The sequence below is a fragment of the Dermacentor variabilis genome, chromosome 11 (assembly GCF_050947875.1).
Source record: "Dermacentor variabilis isolate Ectoservices chromosome 11, ASM5094787v1, whole genome shotgun sequence".
NCBI lineage: Eukaryota > Metazoa > Arthropoda > Arachnida > Ixodida > Ixodidae > Dermacentor > Dermacentor variabilis.
The window spans coordinates 51,201,781-51,226,124 of record NC_134578.1 but is presented as its reverse complement, the minus strand read 5'-3'; the positions used below and the strand labels follow the sequence as shown (position 1 = coordinate 51,226,124).

General features: G+C 47.3%; 3 protein-coding genes across 3 annotated transcripts in view; all 3 read right to left on the bottom strand.

Moving 5' to 3' along the window:
• Nucleotides 1–15,797, bottom strand: part of LOC142564275 (protein sel-1 homolog 1-like) — a 36,933-nt gene extending 21,136 nt beyond the window's left edge. Inside the window, exons 1-6 of the mRNA XM_075675216.1 lie at nt 15,524–15,797; nt 9,366–9,575; nt 8,497–8,688; nt 4,781–5,006; nt 3,649–3,709; nt 1,654–2,012 (exon numbers count right to left, since the gene is read on the bottom strand). Of these exons, the coding sequence (XP_075531331.1) occupies nt 1,654–2,012; nt 3,649–3,709; nt 4,781–5,006; nt 8,497–8,688; nt 9,366–9,545 (1,018 nt within the window). The 5' untranslated portion in view covers nt 9,546–9,575; nt 15,524–15,797. The remainder of the gene's footprint in view (nt 1–1,653; nt 2,013–3,648; nt 3,710–4,780; nt 5,007–8,496; nt 8,689–9,365; nt 9,576–15,523) is intronic.
• Nucleotides 15,798–16,147: 350 nt separating this feature from the next.
• On the bottom strand, nt 16,148–17,340 carry LOC142564272 (mitochondrial coenzyme A diphosphatase NUDT8-like). The gene has a single exon (XM_075675211.1). The coding sequence runs from the start codon at nt 17,148–17,150 to the stop codon at nt 16,362–16,364; it is 789 nt and encodes a 262-aa protein (XP_075531326.1). The 5' UTR covers nt 17,151–17,340; the 3' UTR covers nt 16,148–16,361.
• Nucleotides 17,341–22,836: 5,496 nt separating this feature from the next.
• Nucleotides 22,837–24,344, bottom strand: part of LOC142564269 (uncharacterized) — a 7,224-nt gene continuing 5,716 nt past the window's right edge. Inside the window, exon 4 of the mRNA XM_075675207.1 lies at nt 22,837–24,283. Within this exon, the coding sequence (XP_075531322.1) occupies nt 23,519–24,283 (765 nt within the window). The 3' untranslated portion in view covers nt 22,837–23,518. The remainder of the gene's footprint in view (nt 24,284–24,344) is intronic.

Sequence of the window (24,344 nt, the reverse complement as noted above, 5' to 3'; positions counted from 1 at the left end):
ATGAAGTTCATTTTTAACAGACCGCACTACAACTAACTATCGGCTACAGCGAACGAAATCAGTGGAAATATTATCAAAATCTGGCAAATAAAACATACTTTTGCCGTGATCACACAGACTGACAACTAACTTGCGAGGGCCAGCCAACAATCACAACTCAATATCGCACACGCGAGGGAGGAAGGCGGGGCAGAAGCGTGCAGTCTCCTTTTGCGCATGAGGCATGGGGGAAGGGGGGAAAAGCGAGAAAGAGGGGGGTCCTACTCCGCTGGCTGCCGCTTACGGCACGGCCGCCATATCTTGAAAGCGATGTGCAATGTGGACAAAGTGTGTGCAGTGCCGGTAGCTTCATATGTGCAGTGCTTTCAACAATTAGTCCACGTTCAAGCGAGAGACAGCTCGAAGGTCAATTTGTGCACCGTTGCTGCCGCGCTTATCTTGCTTAATTTGCTATCACAAACGATGCTTCACCTTTTGGGCAAAACTACAACTTTTTACTTTGAAAATTCGTCACTCACTCTTTGCAATCACATTGTCAGACATCGTGACGAAAGTATCGCAAGTGAGGCGTCTTTAATATTACGGATAATAAATATTACGGATAAATATTACGGTCTTCGGATAAAAGGGACGTTCTTTTGTTGGAATATCAGGATCCCTTGTAAGGCGAGTGGACTGTAGTAAGAGAAGAGTTGGCATGTGCAAAGAGACACTGACACTGAGAAATTCACTGACAAAGGGGAAGCTCTATATCATCTTCAAAATGCAATGTTTCTTTTTGTTTGTTTCGTTTTCACATTCCTTGCAATGTACACCACAACTGTTTCATTTGAGGCGGACACCTGCACCATTTCGAAGCACATAGCTTTGACATCGTCTGAAAAGTGAGACCGTGTGGCATCCCCGCGAGCGTGGAGGTTACATTTGTCCCCGTGAGTAGCTGGTACAGCTGCAGAAAGAAGCGCATAAGAAAAAAGAGGCGTTGCAGAAAGAAGGGGGAAAGGAGGAATAGATGCGCCTCCATTGCTAGGCGACACTTGTCTGGAAGGAGCATGCGCTAGCAAAACCTGATGCCTCCCCACTTCTGCACTAGGGAAGAAAAAAAAAGTTCCCTCTTGTCCGCTTTTTGCACCTTGTCGTCTGCTAGCCTATTATTCTAGCTGAAGTAACAAACCTAAGAACCCCCAGATTTTGGAATATTAATTCGCAGTGCTGAAGTGTTAACATGACATGGAAACTGAATAACTATTATTATTCTGAAAAGTGCGGTGTTCTGAAGTTTGTACTACTGAAATATCTTTACAGTGAAACTATAAGCAGTCAGCAGGAGATTTCTAAAAAAGATCGTTAATCTGAAAAGCTTGTTAATGTGGTGTTTGTGGTAACGAAGTTTCACTGTATGCTACCCACTAGAAGCACAAATACGGTCAAGTAATATGTGATTGGATGCAAACTTGCATCCACAAGCTGTAGCTTTAGTATATAAAGGTAGTTACTGCATGGAAAACGTATCTAGTTAAAAACAACTGCGCTGCGTAATGCCCAGGGTGAGACTTCTACGACCGCACTATTTGCCAAGTTTCCGCAGCATTGACTGCCAAGTACAAAACGGAGTATAGACATAAGCTGAACACTAAAGCATGCACAACTTACCAACTTTGGCCACCTTCCGATAGTAGGTCAGTGATGCCTCACAGCTCGTGGGCACGCTGGTGCCGAACCAGTACCGGTAACCCAGGGCCATTTGGGCGAATGGGTTGCCACCCAGGGCCCCAAAGGTATAGTACACGAGCGCCTTGGCCTGGCTCGAGTTGACCCCCAAGCCGATGGCATAGATGAAGCCTAGGTACATCTGACCCGCCGGCGAGCCCACCGAAGCCAGGGCCTCGAAGTAGAGCCGAGCCTTGGTGACATTCTGAGGGACCCCCTCGCCAAACAGGTATGCCTCGCCAATGGATTCCTGGGACGCTGCATGACCAAGGTCGGCCGCTTCCTCCAAGAGTTCGTAGGCTCTGTGGCGCAGTCAGAGCACGTTTTATGCACCAGTGAAAAGAAAAAAATTGTAGAAACCACCAAAGATAAGCGCCAATGTAAAGAAATATTTACACTGTCTTGTACTATACTGTCCTCGTTTCTGCGTTTTTTTTTTCTTGTTTAGTTAAAGCACTGTTATTTTGTGTAACCGGTGCGTAGCTGCACCTCACCAGTGCAGATTTAAGATGCAGTCCAGTGCAGACGTAATAGTAAGATACGTGGCTCTGCATGAACTTTGCCCCAAACATGTTTCTCACGTTTGTCCTCACAGAGTAGACCTCAGTTAATTTGACTCCAGGTAATTTGATCCTGACTGAAGGTCCCAGTCAGCACCCATGCATGTGAATAGGCCTAACCGTTCGTTATTTCGGTCCTAAAATTGGCATTCGCCAGATAATTCAAACTTGACCAGTCAGAAAGCAAGTGCCTGGCCCATATGGCGACACCGATGATGACCCCTTTAGTGGCATTGTCTGTCTCAGCAGAGCTTAGTGATCAGTGAACGCTTTGAACACACGTCACCTCCCATCAAAAACAGCTATTTCTGGCCTGCTCTGTGAAGATTTTTCAAGCAATAAGGGTAGTTCACAATGTCTGATTACGGTATTTGCCCAATTCTTATGGGCAACTTTTGTTTTCCAAGGAAATTGGGCCGTAAATAGCCTGTGTGCTGCAGTCGGCTACGAAGCCAAAAACGCCTTTGCGGCGTTTGTACGCTTTACCGCATAACATGGCTGTACTACAGCGAAGCTGACTTTAGAAAACCGGCTGCCATATTAAAAAATTCGGGTGCGCGTTAGGTTTCTTCTTGGTTTAGAAGCTTCAGAAAATCCGAAGAATTCAGAAAGGGAATGGCGAAACTTCGAGCTTTCGAACGATACCAAGATGGCGGCGTTCGGTGGCGGGAAAGACGAGTTAGGGCTCCGCGAACTGCGGTGATTTTACGCGATTTAAAGCTGTTTTCTCGCCCTACGAACTCATAAATTAATTTTTTTCGGGCACTTTTAGTGCGTTTTCAGTTAAACCATTTTGATACAATATAGATTAGGCATTGCAGATACCGAAACGCGTGGTTGCCAAAAATCGATCTTTTTTGCGATTTTCGCGATCTGATCCCCGCGTCCCCCCTTAATATCATATCTATGTTATTTTTCTGCTTTGGACCCATGGAAAGCCGAAGCGCGTTTGATTTGGGTGCATGCTAGAATAAGGTAACCGCTGCCAAATGAATCAGTGGTGTGTTTCGGCACTTTCTTCTACATCTTGTTTAATTTGATCTGCCAGATAATTCGATCAATTTCGTTGGTGTCATTTACATATTTCAGGTACGAATCTCAAACACCCACTTTAATATGCCTGCATATGACTTGCCTACCTGTGGATCCCACGTACGACAATAGTTTTTTTTATTCACTTTCAGCTCCATTTACTTCATTTCTACATTTAAATAAGTAATTACCCTATGCTTTGCTTGGTTACTGCTTTCTGTTCAGTGTTTGACTGCGACAAACAAAAATCGGGCTTCTAGACTCCCTAATTTTTTTCCCCCTTTATATAACCATCATCTGCCTATAACATGCTTCAAAAACCAGAAACCACATTATGCCTGCTTACTTTTTCCTGTCAGAGTCTGTTGAGTTCAGTAATGCCTTTGCCGCTTCGTAGAGGCCGTTTGCTACGAGGAAAAGAGAACCAGTAGTTACAGACCACGATAGGCTAAGAAGAACACTGCTCTAAGGCACAGTTTAAAACTTGCAAGAGCGAGCTATAGAAAAAAAAAAACGAAAGTGCCAACTTCCACTTGATGCTTATTGAAAAGTTAATGGAATATATACCAAGAACAAAACCAGAAAGATATTAAGCAACACAACTAAATAATCTTGCCTCCATATGGTCAGGGCGGCACAGCTACTATATCACAATTTCTATCTTGCTTGCAGCTTTTGCTATACTGAGCCACCGCATCCTTCCAATACCTTTAAAACCTTTCTTTCAAACAGAATTCATTTTATGTAACACTTGACGCAACATTTGTAACATTGCAGAACAAGGCAAATTTTGTGAACTCTATGAAGAATTCGGGAGAACTGGCAGGAAGGCCAACCAGTACGGTAGATTTCCAAAGCGTTTAGCACTGTATCCAAATGCACTGGCGATGCGAAACATTCTGCTGAGCGCTTCCCGAAGGACACGGTAGACCACAGCAATCCTGAGTGCATCTGCAAATATGGCTGAAATGCTAGGCTATAACAGACTAGCAGGGCGAAACTTTTAGGAAGGCAAGCTAAGTTGTACCAGATACTCTTTCCCTACACTTGAAGATAACTCTTCGTGGGAATGAAGCCAACACTAATTGGGGTGGCACCTGCAGATGCGTTAGTGAGACAAACAGTTTGGCAGCATGTGATGACACTTTTGGCTTCTTGAAACATATACTGGGCTCGGCGTAGCTTCTGCATGCGACTGTTTCGCATTTGCCAAACTGCAGAAGAGAAAAGCAGAAAAAAATGGCAAGTTTAACACTTGGCGATGTATTGCCTTACTTTTGGTAGTGTAAATAAAATATGCATGTTTTCTCTTCCCCAGTTCAAGTTAACATGCACGAGAATGTAGGACTTCTTTTAAAACGCATTTTTGCTTGCACATGCTTTGCTTCAGTAGTTTTCCCTCCATTGTCACAGAAAGCTGTCTTTGAATACAGTTAAACTGCTCAGTGGTGAAAGACAACCAGAAAAAAAGAAAACACCTCTCTTCTCCTCTTCGGTCAGTTCTCTGGGAGCTGGCTCAGGTGGCGATTTTGGGACGCTGGCGGCTTTTGTGGAAGGCGTGTCATCAGCAGCAGCAGCAGCAGCAGCATCCAATTCAGCGTCGCCTTTCGCAGGAGGCAGTGCCTGGTCCTCCGCGGGCCTCTCGTCTGTTTTTCGCTCTGCAGCAGTGTTGTCTGCCGTCGACAACATCTCACCTTCCTTCCTCTGCAAAGATTTCGTAATGCATCATGAAGCATGCAGCCATGAAATTTAAATACATGGAAGATGGCGACAAAGTGAGATGTGCCAACTGCCAGTGGTTGTTTTAACCCTTTAATCCCTTAACTGCCATGAGAAATTTCCAAAAACTGATTAAGAGTGGAATTCCTTAAAACGATTCATTATATTGAAATCTGACCCTTTACACAAGTAAGTACAGTTGCTGACAGGCTTTTTTTTACGCAGAAAGGGCTGTAAGATTTTCCGAATCATCGGGCAAATAGAAAAAAAAAACGCACTTCAATGAAATGAATACATTCAACGTCCGATTTTTCGGACTCTCTAGGGGCTGCAAAAATGTCCTAAAAATTGAGCCATTTGAAAAAATGAATGCATTCCTTTTACTTTCCCCATGGGCTCAAATCGCCACAGGCATATCGGAAATAGCTCTGAAGGCTGGCCAGTACAATTAGTAGGTGTTTTGGTGCTCATGCTGTGACAAGCAATGGCACGCATGTGTAATAAAGGAATCCATACTGTGTTCCATGATAGTGGCCCCTTCCCAATCTTGATATACTTCAAAATTCATTGTGTATGCTTCACCATCTAACACCACTGTATTGCAACAAAGTTGACTTTTCAGAACCAGCATTATGCAACGCTTAACCCTTTCTGCACTTTCCATGCTTCAAAGCCATCGGAGAAGAACGACAAAGGCAGAGTTGGCACCAATGCTGACAGCAGTGAATTCCTTCAATTAAAAAAACACTCAAAATTTAATTAAATTATGGGGTTCAACGTGCCAAATCCACAATCTGATTACGAGGCACGCTGTAGGGTTCTTTAACGTGCACCTATATCTAAGCACATGGGTGTTCTCGTATTTCGCCCCCATTGAAATGCGGAATGAAAAACCCAGCACCAAACAGCAGGAATCTTGGCAGCGAATGTCGAAGTAGCTACGCATAGCGTTGCTGCAGTGGCTACGGCTGCCAGTGGATCGGCATACGAGTGCTGGTTCTAAGTTGCGAAGGAAGGAAGGAAAAAGTGGAGAAGGAAAGGCAGGGAGGGCAACCAGTTTAGCTTAACCGGTTTGCTACCCTACACATGGGAGCGGGATGGGGGGATGAAAGATGGGGAAAGGAGAGAGAGAGAGAGAGAGAGAGCACATAGCGCAGCACACACATAAGTTGCGAGATAATCAAAATGGCACCAGTGGTGGGTTCGATTAATGTCGTTTTGTGCTTGTGGTCATGGCAAAAAGTTCAGAAAGTCGGACAGCGATGGATTTTAGCATCCGAAATTTTAGATGTCTTTAACATTGGCCATATGGGATATGCGGCAGCGCCATGCAGGCATCTGAATTATCGGGCATGTAAGAAAAATTGGACATCTGAAAAATCAGCCCTTGACTGTAATTAATTTTGTTGAATATGAGAGTCCGCAACCAGAGTTGCAGTTTCGTGCTGTGTCGATATTTTCACATCAGGCATACAAAACGAATACAGCAAAGCTTTTGCGTCCACACCGTCATCGCAGCTGTTAGTGTCACCCACAGTGGGATGACACTAGAGAGGTTTAGATTAGAGAGACGCAAGTGATAGCGCCCCCCCCCCCAACGCTTGCGTACCCCTAATCTAAAGCTCCCTATCATCATGCAAAGTGCAGGCAGAGGGGAGCAAATGCTTCAACTGCCTCTGCTTCAAGGTGCCCTGAAAAAGATTACACGACCTCCAGCCCTAAACGAGCGGGAAGACAGTGCACATACAGCCACAGCTATGTCGGATTGCCTCAGTCTTTGCACCAGCTGCCGATTACTCCTAAGACAGTGCCCGCGGGCTGGGCTGATAGCCCTGCATAGCTATGGCTGGGCTTGAGGAGGAGAGGCACACCCCACTGCTCTGCCCTCTTAGCGCGCTTGATCACGTTATCCTGTGCTCGCTACGCCCTGTACCATATTTCTCAGCTTACCCTTGCAAGCCTTCCCTTGCACCCACAGGATAAGTGATGCTAGAATCGTATCATGCTTGGACTTTATACGGAATAGGATTTCAAGAGGGTCTTGCTGCTACATTTCGGCCGCCACTCCCCGCCACGCCGTGTGCGACTTGCGAGGCGCATTCGCAAGCAGCTGCATGTAATTCAACCATTTGACAATCAGTGTCTGCAGCCATTTCTGTTTATTGCCTCAATATTACATCGCAGGTGGCAGTGAAATATTTTACATTCATATCATGCATAAATACACTTCATTATATTCAGGTTGACATGGTGTTCTATGGACGAAAAGTTACAAAAAGTGCAACACTGTTATTTTGAGAACTTCGTTATACAGTCAACAACAGGTTTTTCGGACATGCCTAATTACTTGGATGCCTTCACGGCACCACTGCATACTCCATAGAGCCAATGTATATTAGGATGTCGAAAATTTTGAACGCTGAAACTCTTCGCCATCTGAATTTTCGGACTTTTCTTGCAGTGACTGCAGGTCCAAAACGGCATCTTGAAATTACCACCACTGCCATTTTTATCTCACAGTCTCAAACCAGCCACCTTGCACATTGATCTGCTGGCAGCCTCAGTAGTTTTGTGCTTTTGTTAGGCCTAGCTGCATTGATGTCGGCTATCAAGCTTCCTGTGTTCAGTACCATGTTTTTCAATTAAAGGGTTCGCCGCTGTCAGCAATGGTGCCAACACTGATGGTGTTAAGCATGGAGAGCACAGCAAGAGTCTAAAGTGATGCAAAATGCCGGTTTTGAAAAGTCAGCTTCGCCGCAATACAGCGGTGTTATGCGGTCAAGCATACCAAGAGTGCAAAGGGGGCCACTGTCACTGAACATAAAATGTGTTCCTTAATTATACACATACACACCTGTCATCTCCTGCCACAGTATGAGCACTGAGGTGCCTAAATCGCTGCATAATGCCGGTTTCCGAAAGTCAGCTTCGCTGCAATACAGCTGTGATAAATGGTCAAGCATGCACAATGTACTGCGGTGAAGCATACTGAGTGAAAAGGGGTCGCTGTCACAGGCTATAAAATCTGGCGATTTCAGCCCTTGAGGGCACTTTAAGGCATGCATTTGTTTTTTTTTTTTCAGGTTGCCAAATCTTTCTATCATTCTTGTGGTCCTTAGGGAGTCCGAAAAATGGGACGATTGTATTTAAGTTGATAAAATTGATGTTTAATTATTTGTTTCTTGATGTCGGATACTTATTCTGAAGAGTTACAATTGCTACAGAAATCTATGGACCAGAAAGGGATATGTGCCAAACCTAAGTCAATGTGTACGCATCACACAATGTGACAACGGCCGTTAGCAGTAGGTGTGGTTTGTAGAGAAGGATCCATACTGCATGTGCTAGTACTTTTGATCCTCTATTTACTTACAACGTCGATCCCTTATTTATAATCAGTGTTTTGCAGGGTCTCCTTAACACGGTGGACTTGAGACGTAAACAGATGAGCGCGCGACAAAACTCAGGCACATACCTCCAGTTTTTGCATCTGTTCACTCGACGTGTCCCTGTTGGACATATCTGCTGTTCGTGTGGCAGGCATTGGCTCAAATCGGTTGTTACTGCTACTGGAATCTGATGCTTCCCGGCTCAATGGCTCCTTGTCATCATCTTCACCAGTGCTTGTCCTTGGTAGTGCTGGGAGGAGGACTTCGGAAACAGGTGCCTGGGAAAGCGGAGCATGATGGAGCGAATCGTCACTTTCAAAAAATGAAATTAAAGTTGAATTATGGGGTTTTACATGCTAAACCATGATCTGACTATGCGGCACACCGTAGTGGGAAATTCCGGAAATTTGTACCACTTGGGGTTCTTTAACGTGCACATAAACCTAAGTGCTCACTTTCAAGCCAACATGCTATGCACTTTTGCCTTTGTCAGCCAAACAATGTATTATAGCATTATTAGAACTTTCTTGCTTGAAAGAAAACATTTGAGTTGCAGTTTAACATGCTTTTATGTGAGGTTAGCACTTGCACTCTCAAGCTTCTCCCTGCAGGAACTAACCGGAGTTTAAACAGTACTAAAGAACGGGACAGCGCAACAGAGTTCTGGCTTGCCGCTAACGTCTATTGTAACTAACGTCACGTGCAAGACATTAGTTGTCAGAAGTAATGTCGACTAATGCTTTGCACACAGAATGTAAATACATTGGACAGAGGGCAACACAAGGGGAAGGAGTCTATGTAATCACCTTGCCAATATTTCCTTCCTCTTGTGTGGATCCCTCCTGATTATTTCCCCTGTTCACTTTTCAATTCATACTGATGGTACATATTAAGTCACTCAGTCAAATATGTAAGCTATGCAGCCACTGATGAATGCCACTTGCATGGAACCTACCTGCAACTTTGTCTCCTTCTCACTGCTGCTCTTAGAGTCATCGTCAGAGCGAGCCTTTGCAGAAGTGGGGCCACCCTCACCGTCCCCGCTGACGAGACCGGCAAGGGCCACAAGTGCCACGAGGCACCACGTGAGCCACCACGCCCGGAACCACATCCGCCTTCTCGAGCCAAGCCTCATCTTGCCTGGCGTCAGTGGCTAGTAGCACATCTGCAAAGCAGAAGGCGAAATGTAAGATGAGTACATATCCAAACACGACAGAGGGAGCCAGAGGACTGTTAAAACTTGAAATGATCAGCAGTGCGTGGACAAGGAAAGCCTCCGAGGTGATACTTCGCTTGTTCGTCCACTGTTAACCAAGAACATCTTGTGATGCTAGTCGGTTCTGGATCACGATAGGTTATTGCAGCGCAAATGCGAAGAAAGGGACAGGCCACAGGATGACACATAAAAACAATGTAAGCCCAGTTCCTCCTTAATTCTCATTTCCATATCTTCGTGAAATACCATGTACCCAACCGAACTTCTGGGGCTACCAACAGTGTTCACACCTACAGCGGGATAGGACATTTTCCGAGACAAACTATAGATGATGCCTTGAAGGATGATATGATACAGCTTTGAAAGAAAGGCAAAGAGAGCGACATCCTGAAAAAAGAGAAGTGTAAGCGAATTACTGAGCTTACACTGTTTCTATGTGTCTTTTTGCGCACTGCTCCTTTCTTTGCATTCATGAAGTGATTCCTTTCACTGCAGAGGAGGGCTGCTGAGATTTGTGCAACTGCAGAACTTGAAAAACTGGCGATTCCTTTGTCCCATCAGAGAAGTGGTTACTTGGGTCACCTTGCTTTGTCATTCCACACTGCCCAGTACAATTCCAAGACACTTTATACTGCGAAGTCCGTTCTCAATACATTCAAGCAATGGCAGTCTTTATGCACTGGCTTGATAAGTGGCTGGTGTTGCTGTGGGTAGGGGCGAACAATTCAGCTAGTTGGAAAAAATCAGGCTGGAAATTGATTGGATGAGTGGTGTCAATACAACAATCGTAAACAAGCTCTAAACATCTGGTATTCTACGATGATAAAATTGCAAAAGTTGGCAGGTAGGCACACCATACTGGAGCTGAACTCAACCAAGCAGCTCAAACGCCTGCTTCTTGTGACATCAGTCGTGTCACGTTAGACAAGGAACCCTCAGGAAACAAGGGCAAGTAGTTTATTCTTGGGAAAATGTGTTCAACTACAAGAAATTCAAAACATTCTTTAGCTGCCTGAATATTCTGGATAGAAAAACTTAATGAAGGAAAGGTTCCTTAAAGATGTGATGGACAGTAGGACATATTAGTCCCACTTTTCTGGGCAACTTCACTAGGCCACAGAGATTAAATGCAACACACGATATAACGCCTTTGCGTGGCTATGTTTCTGCACTTTTGTTGAACACGTTTTGAGTTGTCTAATAAGTCAGAACGCCTGCACAGGCTTTTTACTCTGTCCCTTTTTTTCTGACATGTTTTGTTCAAGCTATCACCTTTTTTTCAACGCTTCAAAAAAGAATAAAGTAGTTCTTGTTTGTTCAGTGAAAATACTTGACACGTGTTCATGAAAAACGTGCGCTTTTGTTTCTAACCTTAGGCATTGCGGTTTGCCCACATCCATTCCTACCAATGACATTTTAACCATCTATAGTCTCGCCCAGACATCACAGTGCTGTGAAAAGTGGACAATGTCTTCCCAAAAATAAGCCCCTATATTTTTGAGAACTTTTCTGGTACACAGCAGCCCTGAAATATAATGCTGTTACAGAGGGCACACAATGAACTCAAGGAAGCATCTAAAACGTGCACTTGTTGCTTACATAGTGCAATAGTGCACACAGACTGCTTCTGGTCATTTTACATGCTGTACTGTTGAGACAGACGTGGGCAACAAAGACAAGCATGTCCTGCTTGATGAACACGGTCTAGATAGATATTAGGGCCAGTAAGTGCCACTGCCTTGTCCAACACAATGTTTCTCAGTTTTCATATTCGGCTTTTTGTGAACGCCATCTGGTCAAGAACCCATTTGTAATGTGTTAGATGCAATGCTATCCTTTCTGTGTCTATCAAAGGATACATTGTGCCACCCTAGCAGGTAAGTTGGACACCATCGCACAAGAGAATAGGAGCACCGTGCACATTGCTTAAAGACGACTTCGCAAGAAGTTGGCACCAGCAGTGCGCCATCTGTGCCGATGTCATCAGAGTCAAGCATGGGGTAGACAGCATGATTCATCTTCGGGGCATGAATCACAAGTGTGCACGCCAACCTTTAAAATTAGGGAGAGGCCACAGTTTCTGCTCCTCTCAGTGGTGTAGGCTGCTATATGCAAAAATTGCCAGTTGAAACTGTAGCTTGTGTTCTGCCATACCCTATTTGTTAGTCCGTGTGTGCTTCTCAGCTAGATCAGTGTCTAGACTCTGTTCAAACATATTTTGTAACAGTCAGCATATCATCTCGCCGTGTTAATCGCTTTGAGCTTGGTATTGCCCGCATGCTGCATTACTGCATGATTTTACTTTTAAGAAGCAAGTGCAACTAGAACTACCCGATAGTATTTTCCCATATTTGGAGCCATGATAGCACAGTAAACGTTTTTCAAGCTTCCCACGTTCAGTCTTTAGCTCATTTAGAATACAATATAGTCAATCCCCACAGATAAAAATTAAAATTAAACTAGGCTCAAGCAGATGCCGTCAAATCCATAATGTCATGGCAAGCTGGTGTGGGCAGTTCGAGGGCAGAGTCACCACCTGTCCTTACTTCTCTTTTTAATGTTTCGTGAAAGCGTCAAATGACCCATTCAGCAAGAAAGCCAGTGGCTGTCGTCTGTAGCAGCGAAACGAAGCCTAAACTCGCATTGCCGTTGGCTCCAACGCCATGGTACATGTGCCTCGACCGAGTTCACCAATCACTGCGACGCCACATTACGAGCTGAACCTTGACAGAGCAGAGCGAATGAAAGGGAACATCTGCTGCCACAGTAGCACGCCAGGTGTTGCACGAGGGGAGAGGGAATCATTGCGACGCCCCGTCGCTCTCGCTTTCGGGACGAGTTCTCGAATGGGCAGAGCCAACACCTCCTAGGTAGCAGGCATGTGCACTCTGCTTTACGACGTCATGCTACTTGGACTGAAATTTCCACTGTGAAGCCCGACATGACCAAAGCGGTGATGCCAAAATTACCGCGGCTTACTTGGGAGCACCCCCATTAGATTCTATGGCAGTAGGGCAAGGTAGCATGAAGTCATGGATCGAAGTGCACATGCCTGGTGCTTTCTAGGAAGCGTTTGCAGAGCGGGCGAAAGGGAACACCGAATGCAATGATAGTGCGCCAGGTGTTGTGTGAGGGGAGAGGGCATTGCTGCGACGCATCGTCCAACCCGTGGCATATGCAGCACTGGCACCGCAGGCTACTACTGCTTGCTGGCTCGGGCAGCACGTACCGCTATGGTACATTACACGCAGTGCAAAACTCAAAAGACCGCTCAGAACTGTTCAATTGGACATTAATGCTTTTGCATTGATTACTCAGAATATGTGCTTAGGTGTCCTCTTTTTCTTTTTTTTTTCTAGCGTATCAAGCCTTCTGTCATGGTAAAAGTGACTTTTTGGTATTGTTGAGGGGTAATTTACTAATATGGCTCAACGCAATAATCTGTTTAGAGTTCCTTTATTTTAGTGTCAAAGTGGCTTGCCAGTGTTCATACTGATCACTTTAGGGGACGCTATTTGGCACAACTTTACGTCGAAAGCAGCGCTTCACTAAAGTAACGATCGCCTTACCATTGCATCAGAGGACTACGCAATGTGAAGATAGCTCTCGAGAGAGGGGTGCCGTTTTCTCAGGTCAAATTCAATTCCGCAGGCGCAGGCAATTGGCACAAGCCGGATGTGCCATCTCCGAGAAGTACTGACTGGGAATATGACCATTGGTACGGCAGGTGCTATCTGCTCCACAGATGCGACAATAATTTACAGTGGGCTGAAAGATACAACAGCAATTTACGGTAGGGTTTCATAATCGATTTTCTACCAACACTGATAAATGACAAGCTTTGCTACACGGCTCCGATGATGATGACTTGTTTTGTTACACCAAGCAAAATAGAATTGTTGGAAAGGTTTCATTGAAGCATTGTTACCGGCGGCCACGGCATTCGCAGCCATGTGGGCAATCTCATCTGTGCTTCTGAGGGTGGCGTCAGATGGGGCGCATTACACTAGTTTGCGGCGTCGGCCGCAAGGAGGTTTAAAAAAATCCTTCTGGAGTGGAGATGGTGCCCTGAAATTGAAGCCGGCCGCCACTAAGGGAATCGATTAACGTTAGGATGTGGCGGAGTAGAGGAAGCATTTTCTTTTCGCTTTCAGCGGTTTTGAAATGGCCAATTTTGCCATGCGGATGATTCTTGATGTGTCTGTCTGTGTCACTCGTTTTAGGATCAAAATTTAACGCCTTGACAACTTTTTACAGGGGATCGCAATATGACGACTAAGCCAATGGCAATATTCTAGCCCGAAACAAAAAGCTTTCATTTTTCAATCACTCCCGAGTTTATTATCACAGAGCAGCTGCACTGCCACTATTCTCCGCCTAGTTCAGCCCGCTTTTAATGATGAAGTAAGGGAAAGCGCTGGCTTCACCTCTACTGGTAAGAATCTGTGGGAGTTGCCACTCCAGAATTTTTTGTAAAACCTCCTTGGTCAGCTGCTCAGGTCAGTCCATGGTACCAGCACGTGTGACGGGTGTGACGGGTGTGACGGCTGCAAGGGGCGATGGCGAGCGATTCCTTAGGTGTTTGTTGTACCCGCTGACACTAGTTGCACGATTTCCCCGCGACGACGGGCCTCTCTCGTCATTGGTGGAACGAAAGCGTGAGAGGAAAAGCGGAGTGCCGCACAAGACTAGCTGTGCGGCGACGATGGCTACGATATGGCGCCGGATTCGTGCGCGTCGTCTGTATGGAAACAAAGCGCTGTATGAGCGGAGGTCTGTCTGCGGCGGCTGCTGTGAATCGCGCCCACGCGCTGCCTCTCGCGATCTCCCGATTAGCGAGGCAGTCGCGCCACACTTAGCTCGGTTTGCAATGTGCCGCATGAGACAGTGTCCGTGCCAGCTAAGCTACTCACAGTGTTCTCGTCCTAGTATAAACAATGTACCTATATAATCATATACAAGATATTGACACGCGAAAAGACAACACGTATACAGCTGCACTCAAATTTCGCATTAAGGAGTACAGTAATCGTCAGTTAATTTTTGATCACGAGTTTCCAATGCTCTTATTTTCCCTTGTGTCTACCTTTACTTAATCAATTCACAGCACACGCTTGCACGCTTTAAGAATAAAAAAAAAATGTAATGAATTCCCGTCAAATGCGGATTCGCATTTGGACATGCGACATTCGGCGCTTGTCATTATCTGACACGTCCAAGTTCATGTAGCACCGCCCTTCAGATATTAACAAGCCGACGTCAGCGTCCTGGCCGCTTTTGGTACAAGCTACGATTAAAAAAGAAAAGAAGACTTGCCCAGTGGGTTTAGCACAACAAAACGCGACCTTCCGCGGGAACAGGTTACGCTGCCAACTCGTAGTTTGTCGAAGCGAGTGGAGATGGATAATGGTGCAAACCTACTCCCCGCATTTTGTTTACGCGACACAGCGTGTTGCACGTTCCACTTGCGTGCCACAGCTTGCTGCATAGCCGCAAAACGAAGGCGTTGTAAACACAGCGATGCAATCCGGTAGAGCGTAGGACTCTACGACCACGTCACTTAGAACGACGTGGCCTTAAGTCTGCAAGTGCGACCCTGGGCCGTAAACAAACTGCTCGGCCGTGTCTCGATCCGCGCTTCGATAGCAAGCCAATCGCTGCACCTTCACACACACCGACAAGACGGCGGCCAAACTAAACCGGGGGTTTGACCTCGAAGTGGCGCAGGGCGAAAACCAGCCCTGGAGAACGCCGATGCGACACAGAAAGGTGGCTTCAAACTAGGGGAGAAAAATACAAGAAGGCACAGAACGCGGCAGTGACTGCCGTTCTGCGCTGAGCGTCAAGGCAGCGCGTTCTCATTTAGCAAAACCGAAACGATGATCGCTCCATCTCACCTGATCGATTCTCACACACTTGCGCTAGCTGTGATGAGCGCAAGGGGGGCTTGGTCTGTCGTCCGCTGATGCCAGCTGCCCGCAGGCGACCGAATCATACCGGATCACTGCGGCGCGCCATCATAGCCTTTGATGCGCGATCTCTGCTTTTATCGGACGCACAACGTCGATGCTCAAACCTGGGTTACAGCAATGCGACGATTCCTGCGATGCCACGTAAAGTAAGGGCACATTGCTATCGGTCTACGAGTCGATGTCTTGGTTTTCTCTTAGGCCTGTCGACAGCTGGCAACGTTATATAGTGGTCGTGACGCAAGACGGCGCTAGCAGACAGACTAAATACTGCTAAACTTTGCAAGCATTGCCTAAGTACGCAAAATTCACCTTTTCAATAAGTTTAGCCACAGTCGTGCGGCCCGCAGTTGCAGGGTAAGGATTCCCGTTATGGCTAATAAGTTTGTCGGTGAATTGCAATCTTTTTTTTTTTTTTTGTTGCATCTTGTGGCATGTGTTGCTTTCGCTCCCTTGTGCTAGCAAAACGCCCGTAATGGTCTGAACACATACGAACTGCCAAGCGAAAATTGACGCTTGTGAACGATGTTGCGAGAAGCGAGAGAGAGAGAGTAAAAAAAAACGTAACAGCCTTTATTGGAAAGACGAACGAAGAATGCATTTCAAAGAAACGTACACATCAAACGCATCTTTCGTCACCGGTGTCCTTAACCGACTGACAACAAACGTAAACGTCATGCAACCAAAAATTACACACAATCACCTCTCTGCGTACACTGAAAAAATCCTATGATAAGCCAACGGCTTCGTGGACCCACAAACAACGTTAATCCTTGAGGTACAAACTTTTCTTGAGCACCACACACCTCACTTCGTGGTGGTACACGTCCGGCAGCAGCGTCCTGAGAAAAGCGTTCAACACCATCGCCGTGAGGCCCCAAACCTTGAACTGGCCCGTCAGAAACACCGGCATGGCATAGTCGCCGCCGTGCCGACCTCTGAACTGCGTGTAGCGAAGATTCGTCTGGTCGCACAACTCTTCTAGCGTCCGCACGAAAGCCAGCTGAACTTCCGCGTCGTTGACGTTCAAATCCGCTTGCAGGTCCACGTCTCGTCCGGCCTCGCCTAGCATCCCCAAGACCACGGTCATGGAGAGCTTGTCGCGCGGATTGTAGAAGGTGGGAAACGTGCCGATCACCTCCAGCTTGCTTCTGCTGACGCCCAGCTCTTCTTCTGTCTCCCTCAACGCAGTGTCGACGGGGTCGATGTCTTCGGCGTGCTCCATGCCACCAGGGAAGCAAACGTACCCTTTGTGACGAGGCAGTCGATTCGAGCGAAGCGTGAACAGCAGGGACGGCTTGCCACCGTTGCTGGTGCATAAGGGGATGAGGATCGAAGAGCGACGGATCTCGGCATCGGGCCTGGCCGGCTGAACGGTGCCGAGCTTGAGCTTCTTGATGCTCTCCAGACAGGACTGAAGCTTGGGACGCGAGAACGCGCTGTCTAGGGTCGACGACGACGCGGTGTTCGAACTCGACGCGCAGCGAAACGCGCCATTGCACGCCCTTGCGGCGTTTAGCATTGCACGAATTCTCACGCAGTCGCGGATTGTCATTTTAAGTTTGGCCTGCGAGAGCTCGTGGGTGTCGTAGAGCAAGCGTTCGCACTTAGCCGCATTCGTTACGACTAACGAGGAAATAAAAATTACGACAGAGGCTTTCGCTCACTTGCACGAAACGAACGGAAACAGATCGCCGTTGTGGCAGCCGCCATTCAGTCGTCTTGTAAGACCATATGCAAAACTCACCGCTAAAAACGTTGGCTCATCGTCATCATGGATGCAAGAATTTGTGCAATTGCGTATTTGTAGTGTATTTACACGCAATTTTGTTGTTTTGTTTTGACTCTGGAGAAAAAAGTTAACGTTCACTTAAATTATAATTTGTAAAGCTGAACTATGCCCAACATCGACAGTTCTTGTTTCGGTTCTGACGCATTGAGGCTGTAAAAGTAATTTGTTGAACAGTTTTGATGTTTTTTTTTCCTATGTGAGTGAAGCTTGGGGGGGGGGGGGGTATTAGCACCAACCTTGATACCTATTATCTGTGATGGCAAGAGTGGGGAGGAAAAGAGCAGAGCGAAGGTACGCACAGCGAGAAATGATCGGAGTCACACTTGCCAAAACTGCAATACGGGCATATGATACGGGTTCCACACCGCGCATTTTCGATCGCGATCCAACCCCATCGGGCTCAAACTTCGCTGTCGCAACTGGCTCCTTTGACTAAGCTGCAGGAGGGGGCCAATCGCAGTCGAGAATTTCGATCAGCATCGGGCTCGATCGCTTTCGAGAGTGGCCGTCTGACACCGACGGTAGCAATAGGCAGGTATAACCTGTATAACAGTGGCATGGCGCAAGTGCATATATATATATATATACAAGCACACACACACACTACCTTGCTGCGAAGCTTGAGCAAAAACGAAAGGTAATAGCAAAAGCCTTGTGAATTGTTTTTAAGAGGAAGCTTTAGTTTGGGGCTAAATGTGATTTAACTACAGGTTAAAGGAAGACTGTCATTATAGACAGCCACTGGACAGATTTTAATAACATATGCTGCATATGATAGAAAAGTTAAATTACAACTTGTTTAGGAAGCAGAATTCTCATTTTGAATGTAAAACTTTAAAAACGAAAATTGGCAAAGTTTGAAAATAATAGGAGCACGAAGTCCACCAATCCGTAAAATGCACCGAAAAGAGATAACGCAGTTCTGTAAATGGCACATCTTCGAACATCCAAAGGGGACAAATGATATATATGAGGTGATAGTTTGTAAATTTTTCATAATGTTCACGAGAATTCTGCGAAAGCCGTACTTACAAATTAGCGGTGCCCACTAACTGATGATCGATTTTTTTTTGTATTTTACAATTTCTAAGAACTGTTTCTAAAACTTAGGGTATAAATTAAGATCACTTAATTCCCAGGGTTACATCTTATAGCTTCTTTTCACAAATCGAACATGAAAATTTGATGCAGTAGTTGCTGAGAAAAACGATTCCTCCGTTGAGATTACGCAGCTCATTAAAATGAAGAAAAAAATTGGTTGCCTGTTGTACACGGCATCCAACCGCAGCGACCGTCACAGTGAAAGTCTCCTCTGTGACGCTACCTACTGGCTATCGTCAAAAAAAAAAAAAAGGAGTACGTCAGAACTATAGAGGCTAGAAAGAACCTTCTAGCCTCTATATCATAGGTCACTTCACTATGACTGTCGATGGTCATGCGATTACCATTCGAGCAATGCCGCGGCACACCGCATTTCTGAAGTCACGTTTATTTGAAGTCTGCAGTAGTTACTCTGATACTTCCGTTGCTTCGGCTATACGGCCTTTTCGCGGTGCTATCGTGGGCGCCGCCATGTTTGATCACGTGGTGACGCGTCCATTGCTTGCCTCAGAGGCCTCCGTATTTACAATGGATGTGCACGACGACCGGTGCGGCTCAGCGAAGCTGTCTTTCGGCAGATATTGTGGACGGTGACGGGTGTACGATGCGAAGGTTTGGCCATAGCCTAAGAGGACATGTAAGCGCTTTCTGAGCTCATTAAGCCTTGTCCAAACGGCGCGATCAGCGTGTACAGTGCTTGTACTAAAAGCGGCGCTAGATATGTATTCTAAGCAGTCCAAACATTCCGCTTACGATCAGCGTGTTTTGCTCCTCGTTCTTTATTTGGCAATCATTTTGATGCATGTTCTGCCTGATCACTCGTTGTGCACAGTTGCTGTAGATTTGTGCTTGATGCGCACATGACTTCGAACAATATGCATAGATGATCTGTACTTTGTAATAGCTTGTAGCAACGACGTATTATCGTTAGTCACTCGCGTTTTCTGTGCAACTGCGCATGCGGCGCCTACGCGCGGTCGCGCGCTGCCGTATCTTGAGAGCGACTTGCTTTGGGGGCAGTCTAGAGTGATTGATTGATTGATTTAGTGATTGATTGATTGATTGATTGATTGATTTCGCAAAGTGAATGAGCGGACGTAAGCTGTCAGCATAGAGTTGCGTCGGCGGCTCGTAGCTTTGTGCGTGCTGCGTGTTCTCGGCGCTCAGTTTGCATTGAAGCGATAGACAGCACGAAGGTCTCTTCGCCCGCTGCTGCTGCCGCGTTTCCTCATGCCAGCGTTTTGACAGCGAGTGTCAGCGGTCATCCAGTATGATGCATTCATGTTTGCTGTGGCCGCTGACAGCATGCGTGTTAATTTAGTTAGCAGGCGAATCTTTATAAGGTGATGCGTCTGATAATAGTAGAATCCTGCGTCTTATGGCTGTCTGCTAATTTGCCCTTGCAATCTATGCTTCGCCTTTCGTACGAAACTGCGACTTTTTTAATATGCAAGTCACCATTTTTACAGCCAGCTACAGCACCTCTTTCCTATACTGCTCGACATTTTGCAGCATGAATGCTGCACTGTGCGTATAGGCGAACACCCACTTGCATTTCCGACAGCTGATCGCACAGAGAAGGGCATGGCATGGCAAGAACTTTATTTTGGTCCAGAGAAACTAGGGCCCGAGGGCAAAATAAGCCCCCAGGCTAAGTCGATGGCTCCGCCCACAAGGGCACCGCTAGGCTAAAGGCTTTCCCGATGTCGTGAGCTCTCCGGACGGCCAGGAGTTAATCTTGGAGGACTTCGCTGGATATGTGCCGACTCCAGTCCTCCTCACTGTTGAGATCCGAAGCCCTCTGGTTGGGGCACAACCAGAACATATCAAATAGACACAAATAGTCCACAACTTTTACATCCCGCGGGAAAATCCTGGTCAATTTTGTTAAGTACAAAAGGTGTGGGATAAGATTTAGTTTGAATCATTCCTAATGTGACTGCCCGAGCCCTGTTGAGGTTCTGTTGGGGGGGCGGGAGGTAAAAACCTCCTGCCGTCCCTATAGTGTGAGGTGATCTCGTGAAACGTAGTAAGTGGGTATTTGTAGGAGCCGCAGTCATCCCGGAGCATGTTCCTGATCTGATGCGCGGCATGTGAGATCTCGCACAGCAGAGTGAGCTTGTTCGTTAGGATTGCAGCCATTGGGGCTGACCGAGTGGCCCTGATGAGCCGGAAACCAGACTAGGTGTGAGCTATCCAGTTGCTCGTAATTATGAGTATTAAGACTGTATAAGTAACTTGCGTGCTTCCATTGAGACGAAGCCGGCTGAGTAGTTCCTAAGAGCTGTATGGTAATCGGAGAAAATCGTGGAGCTTCTCCTCATTGTAATTGCAAGTGCTACGCTTGCTTCTTCGGCGGCATGAATTGAGATCGTTCTTAGTGACGCCGCGCTTGTTAATTTACCGCTCTCATCGACCACGGCAATAGCATAGCGGTTGCCCGATCCTCAACTAGTTGCATCGACAAAAAGAGCTGAGCTTTGTTGGTGCAGTTTACCCAGAATGCATTTGGCCCTGGCGTCCCTTCTGCCCTCGTTGTGGACAGGATGAATATTTCTAGGTATGGGGTCTACAACTAATTGTGTCTCCACTTCCTTGGGTATGTTGAACTTAGCGACGTCTCCTCCTCGAGGCAGTATTCCGAGTTCATCTAGAATTTTGCACCCTGGCTTAGTGTTGGAGAGTCTTGCAACTTGACATCGAATGCGCCTCAATGAGCTTATATAGTGTTATGAAGTCCTAACTTGTTGAGGAGTTCGGTACTCGTTCCGTGCGGGAGTCCCAGAGCCCTTTTGAGTCCGGAGCGTATATAAGTGCGTTTAGCTTAAGTCTTCTCTCCTTTCCTCCAGTTCAGGTGTGATGCAATGTACGTCACATGACTGATGAAGAATGCCTGATATGCTCTGATGAGATTGTCCTCCGTGAGGCCTGCATTGCGATTTGAGACCCCACCCAGGAGCCTTAAAGTACTGTTGGCCTGACCTGTGAGATGGTTTAGGGCCATAGCATTACAGTTCCTTGCGTCAATGAGAAGACCCAGAATTTTACATGTCTACTCTGGGTATGACCCGCCCTGTGTTGTCTGTGATTTTAATTGGCAGAGTTTCTAAAGGCGCAAGGTTTTTAACACCTTGTATCCCCTGTCTAAGGAGCAGCAGCTCAGACTTACTAGGTGACAGCCTGAGTCCGGTGCCCTTAAGGAAGGATTCTGTGGTATCTGCCGCTGCCTGTAGTGTCTGCTCTAGTGCAGACTTGTAGTGTTTTTGTATTCGTGCGCTTTCGCTGAGGCAACGCGCGGCTCGCCACCGAAAGCGCCACCTCGTTCCTCCGGAGCAAACTGCTTCTGCGAATAGGGTCTATGTGCAACATATACTTCGGTATCGTTCCACTTTGATATGGCGCTCGCTTGCCAAGGTCGCCCACGATCATTGCGGCACGACGACGACTGTGACGACGGAATGACGAAATAGGAATGACGTTGATCGAACGACAAAGGCGCTATGCGTGGCGACGACGCTATGACGACAATGAGATGACGAAATAGGAATGACGTTGCCAAGGTCGCCCACGATCATTGCGGCACGACGACGACTGTATTACGCGGATGCAGTGACGACGGAATGACGAAATAGGAATGACGTTGATCGAACGAGAAAGGCGCTATGCAGGACGACGACGCTATGACGACAAATGAGATGACGACTCAAATGATGACGACAGCCTATAATAACGACGACAGCCTGACGAGGAAGACGTGGAGACCATGGGATGACGACTATGCGTGACGACGACGGTATGACGAAAACCGATATGACGACGAAGCTGGATTGAAGGCGATGACACGACCGCGCCGGCATGACGACAAAGGCTGCACGATAGCGACTGTCTGACTACAACGCAAGACAATGGTGGCATGGCGACGGCGCTTTAATCACGATAGAATGACGAAGGAGAAATGTACGTGTATGGATTGACGAAGGCGGTATGACGACGATGCGATGACGTTACTGTAATGACGGGGGTGAAACGGCAGCGGGACGACGGCATATATGACAAAAGTATGGCGACGACTATGGGACGACGACAGCGTACCGACGATGACATGGCGATAGCAACACCTCCTGGATTGGCCCATTTTACTGAGCAAGAAAGCAACTGACGGGTGGACCGGAAACCCGAGATGTAGGCAGTGGCAGATCCAGACAGGCTCGGCGGCTCCCAGGCCCCCCTCCCGAAGGCTATTCTTGAAAATAAAAAGTGCTGGTGGTACCTGCAACAGGAACGCTACGAAAACTGGACGGTGTGCCCTTACCAGTTGCCACAGCGAAAAATGAAGTAGCGCTCGCAATGAGGCAACACAGCTTCAACATTAAATTTTGCACGCAGGTGAAGAGTATGCAATCGTATCACAGAATTTGCATCGGGAACTTGCACAGCGATAAGAACTACGCAAGATGAGCATTATCTATAACGAAAGCAAAGTTTCTAAGAGTGAAACTCCGGACACCGTGATATGGGCGTACAATATACAGTGCTGACGATGTTGTACGCGTGGTTCCTCGTGGCGCATACCAAGTTAGCACGTGTTGTGTAAGCGGCTTCTCAGGGATTGCCACAGCTACTGTCTACGCTGGCTCTTCCACGAATCGCCGACAGCCTTCAGCCCTGCATGTACCAGTTACTGAACATGCGTGACATCAATGTCCACTGTTATGTTCATTTTGTCCTGGACGATCAAGTCACTTGCAGATTACCCGCGTACGCTGCTGTTGTCGTTACTTCTGCAAATGCTGGGAGGGGCGTGAAGTTGGCCAAGAGCTTGCCTCTACGGTCGGCGATGAGCACACCAGGATGACGCATGCCGTTGACAAAGGACGTCGTGGCCATTTCTCTGATATGCATGGACGTCAAGAACCTCTTGCCTGTTATTGACCATGATGTCATGGCCTTGTCATACCGTGACAATATCCTCTCATCTTGTGGCTGAATCACTAAGCTGACTAAACAGAAACACAAACAACAAAAGCCAGTCACTGAACTTGTTTAAGATTGTTGGCCGGAGCCGCAGCCGCGTCTCCGCAGTCACACGCACTGACCGCCAACGGCTTGTCATTTTCCGCGGTCTTAAGTATCTCTTCATCGCTTGCGGCGGTCGTATGCTCATATGTGCTCTGGCATTCGCCACGTCCTGATGTCACGTGCTTGAAAGCGTCCCCTGACACGGACTTGTCCCCACGATCGGAAGCCGAGTGCCTGCCGATGTTCCGTTTCGTCGGATACGTGTCTCCGCACCCAGAGTGCCCACGCTCGTCCTCCTCGGTCATGGACTTCGGGTCGTCGCCCTCGCAAGCCGGGTGCGTGCTGACGTCCGCAGCGTCAGACTGCTCGTCGCCTCGTCCAGAAAGCGGCAAGACGTCACCACCAACCGGCGTCGTGGTCTTCATCTTGTCGTCCTCCATCTCGAATCCCGAGCTGGCACAGAGCCTGGAACAGTGAACCGCGCAGTGGACGCATTCGCACCAGGACAGGGACACGCATCCCGGCGGCGAGCTGTAGTTCTGGAAGAACAGTCTCAGGTCGTAGCTGTCCGTCTGGAGGTGGCGCAGAGCGGGCATCGCCAGCACGGCTCGGTGCAGCTGTTCCGGCTCCAGGCCCAACGCGCGCACGGTGTGGTGCGTGCGCAGCGTCAGCTCTTCCAGGAGCGGAAACAAGACCGTTCCTGAGGCGGCAGCGGTGCAGCTGATGGAGAGGAACGTCGAGCATATGCGGTCGTCGCCCAGGTGGAGGCTGCGCACCTGCAGTTGAAACAGCGAGGAGGGCAGGGGGGAGAAAGTCCTGATTATCAAACTTTCTTCT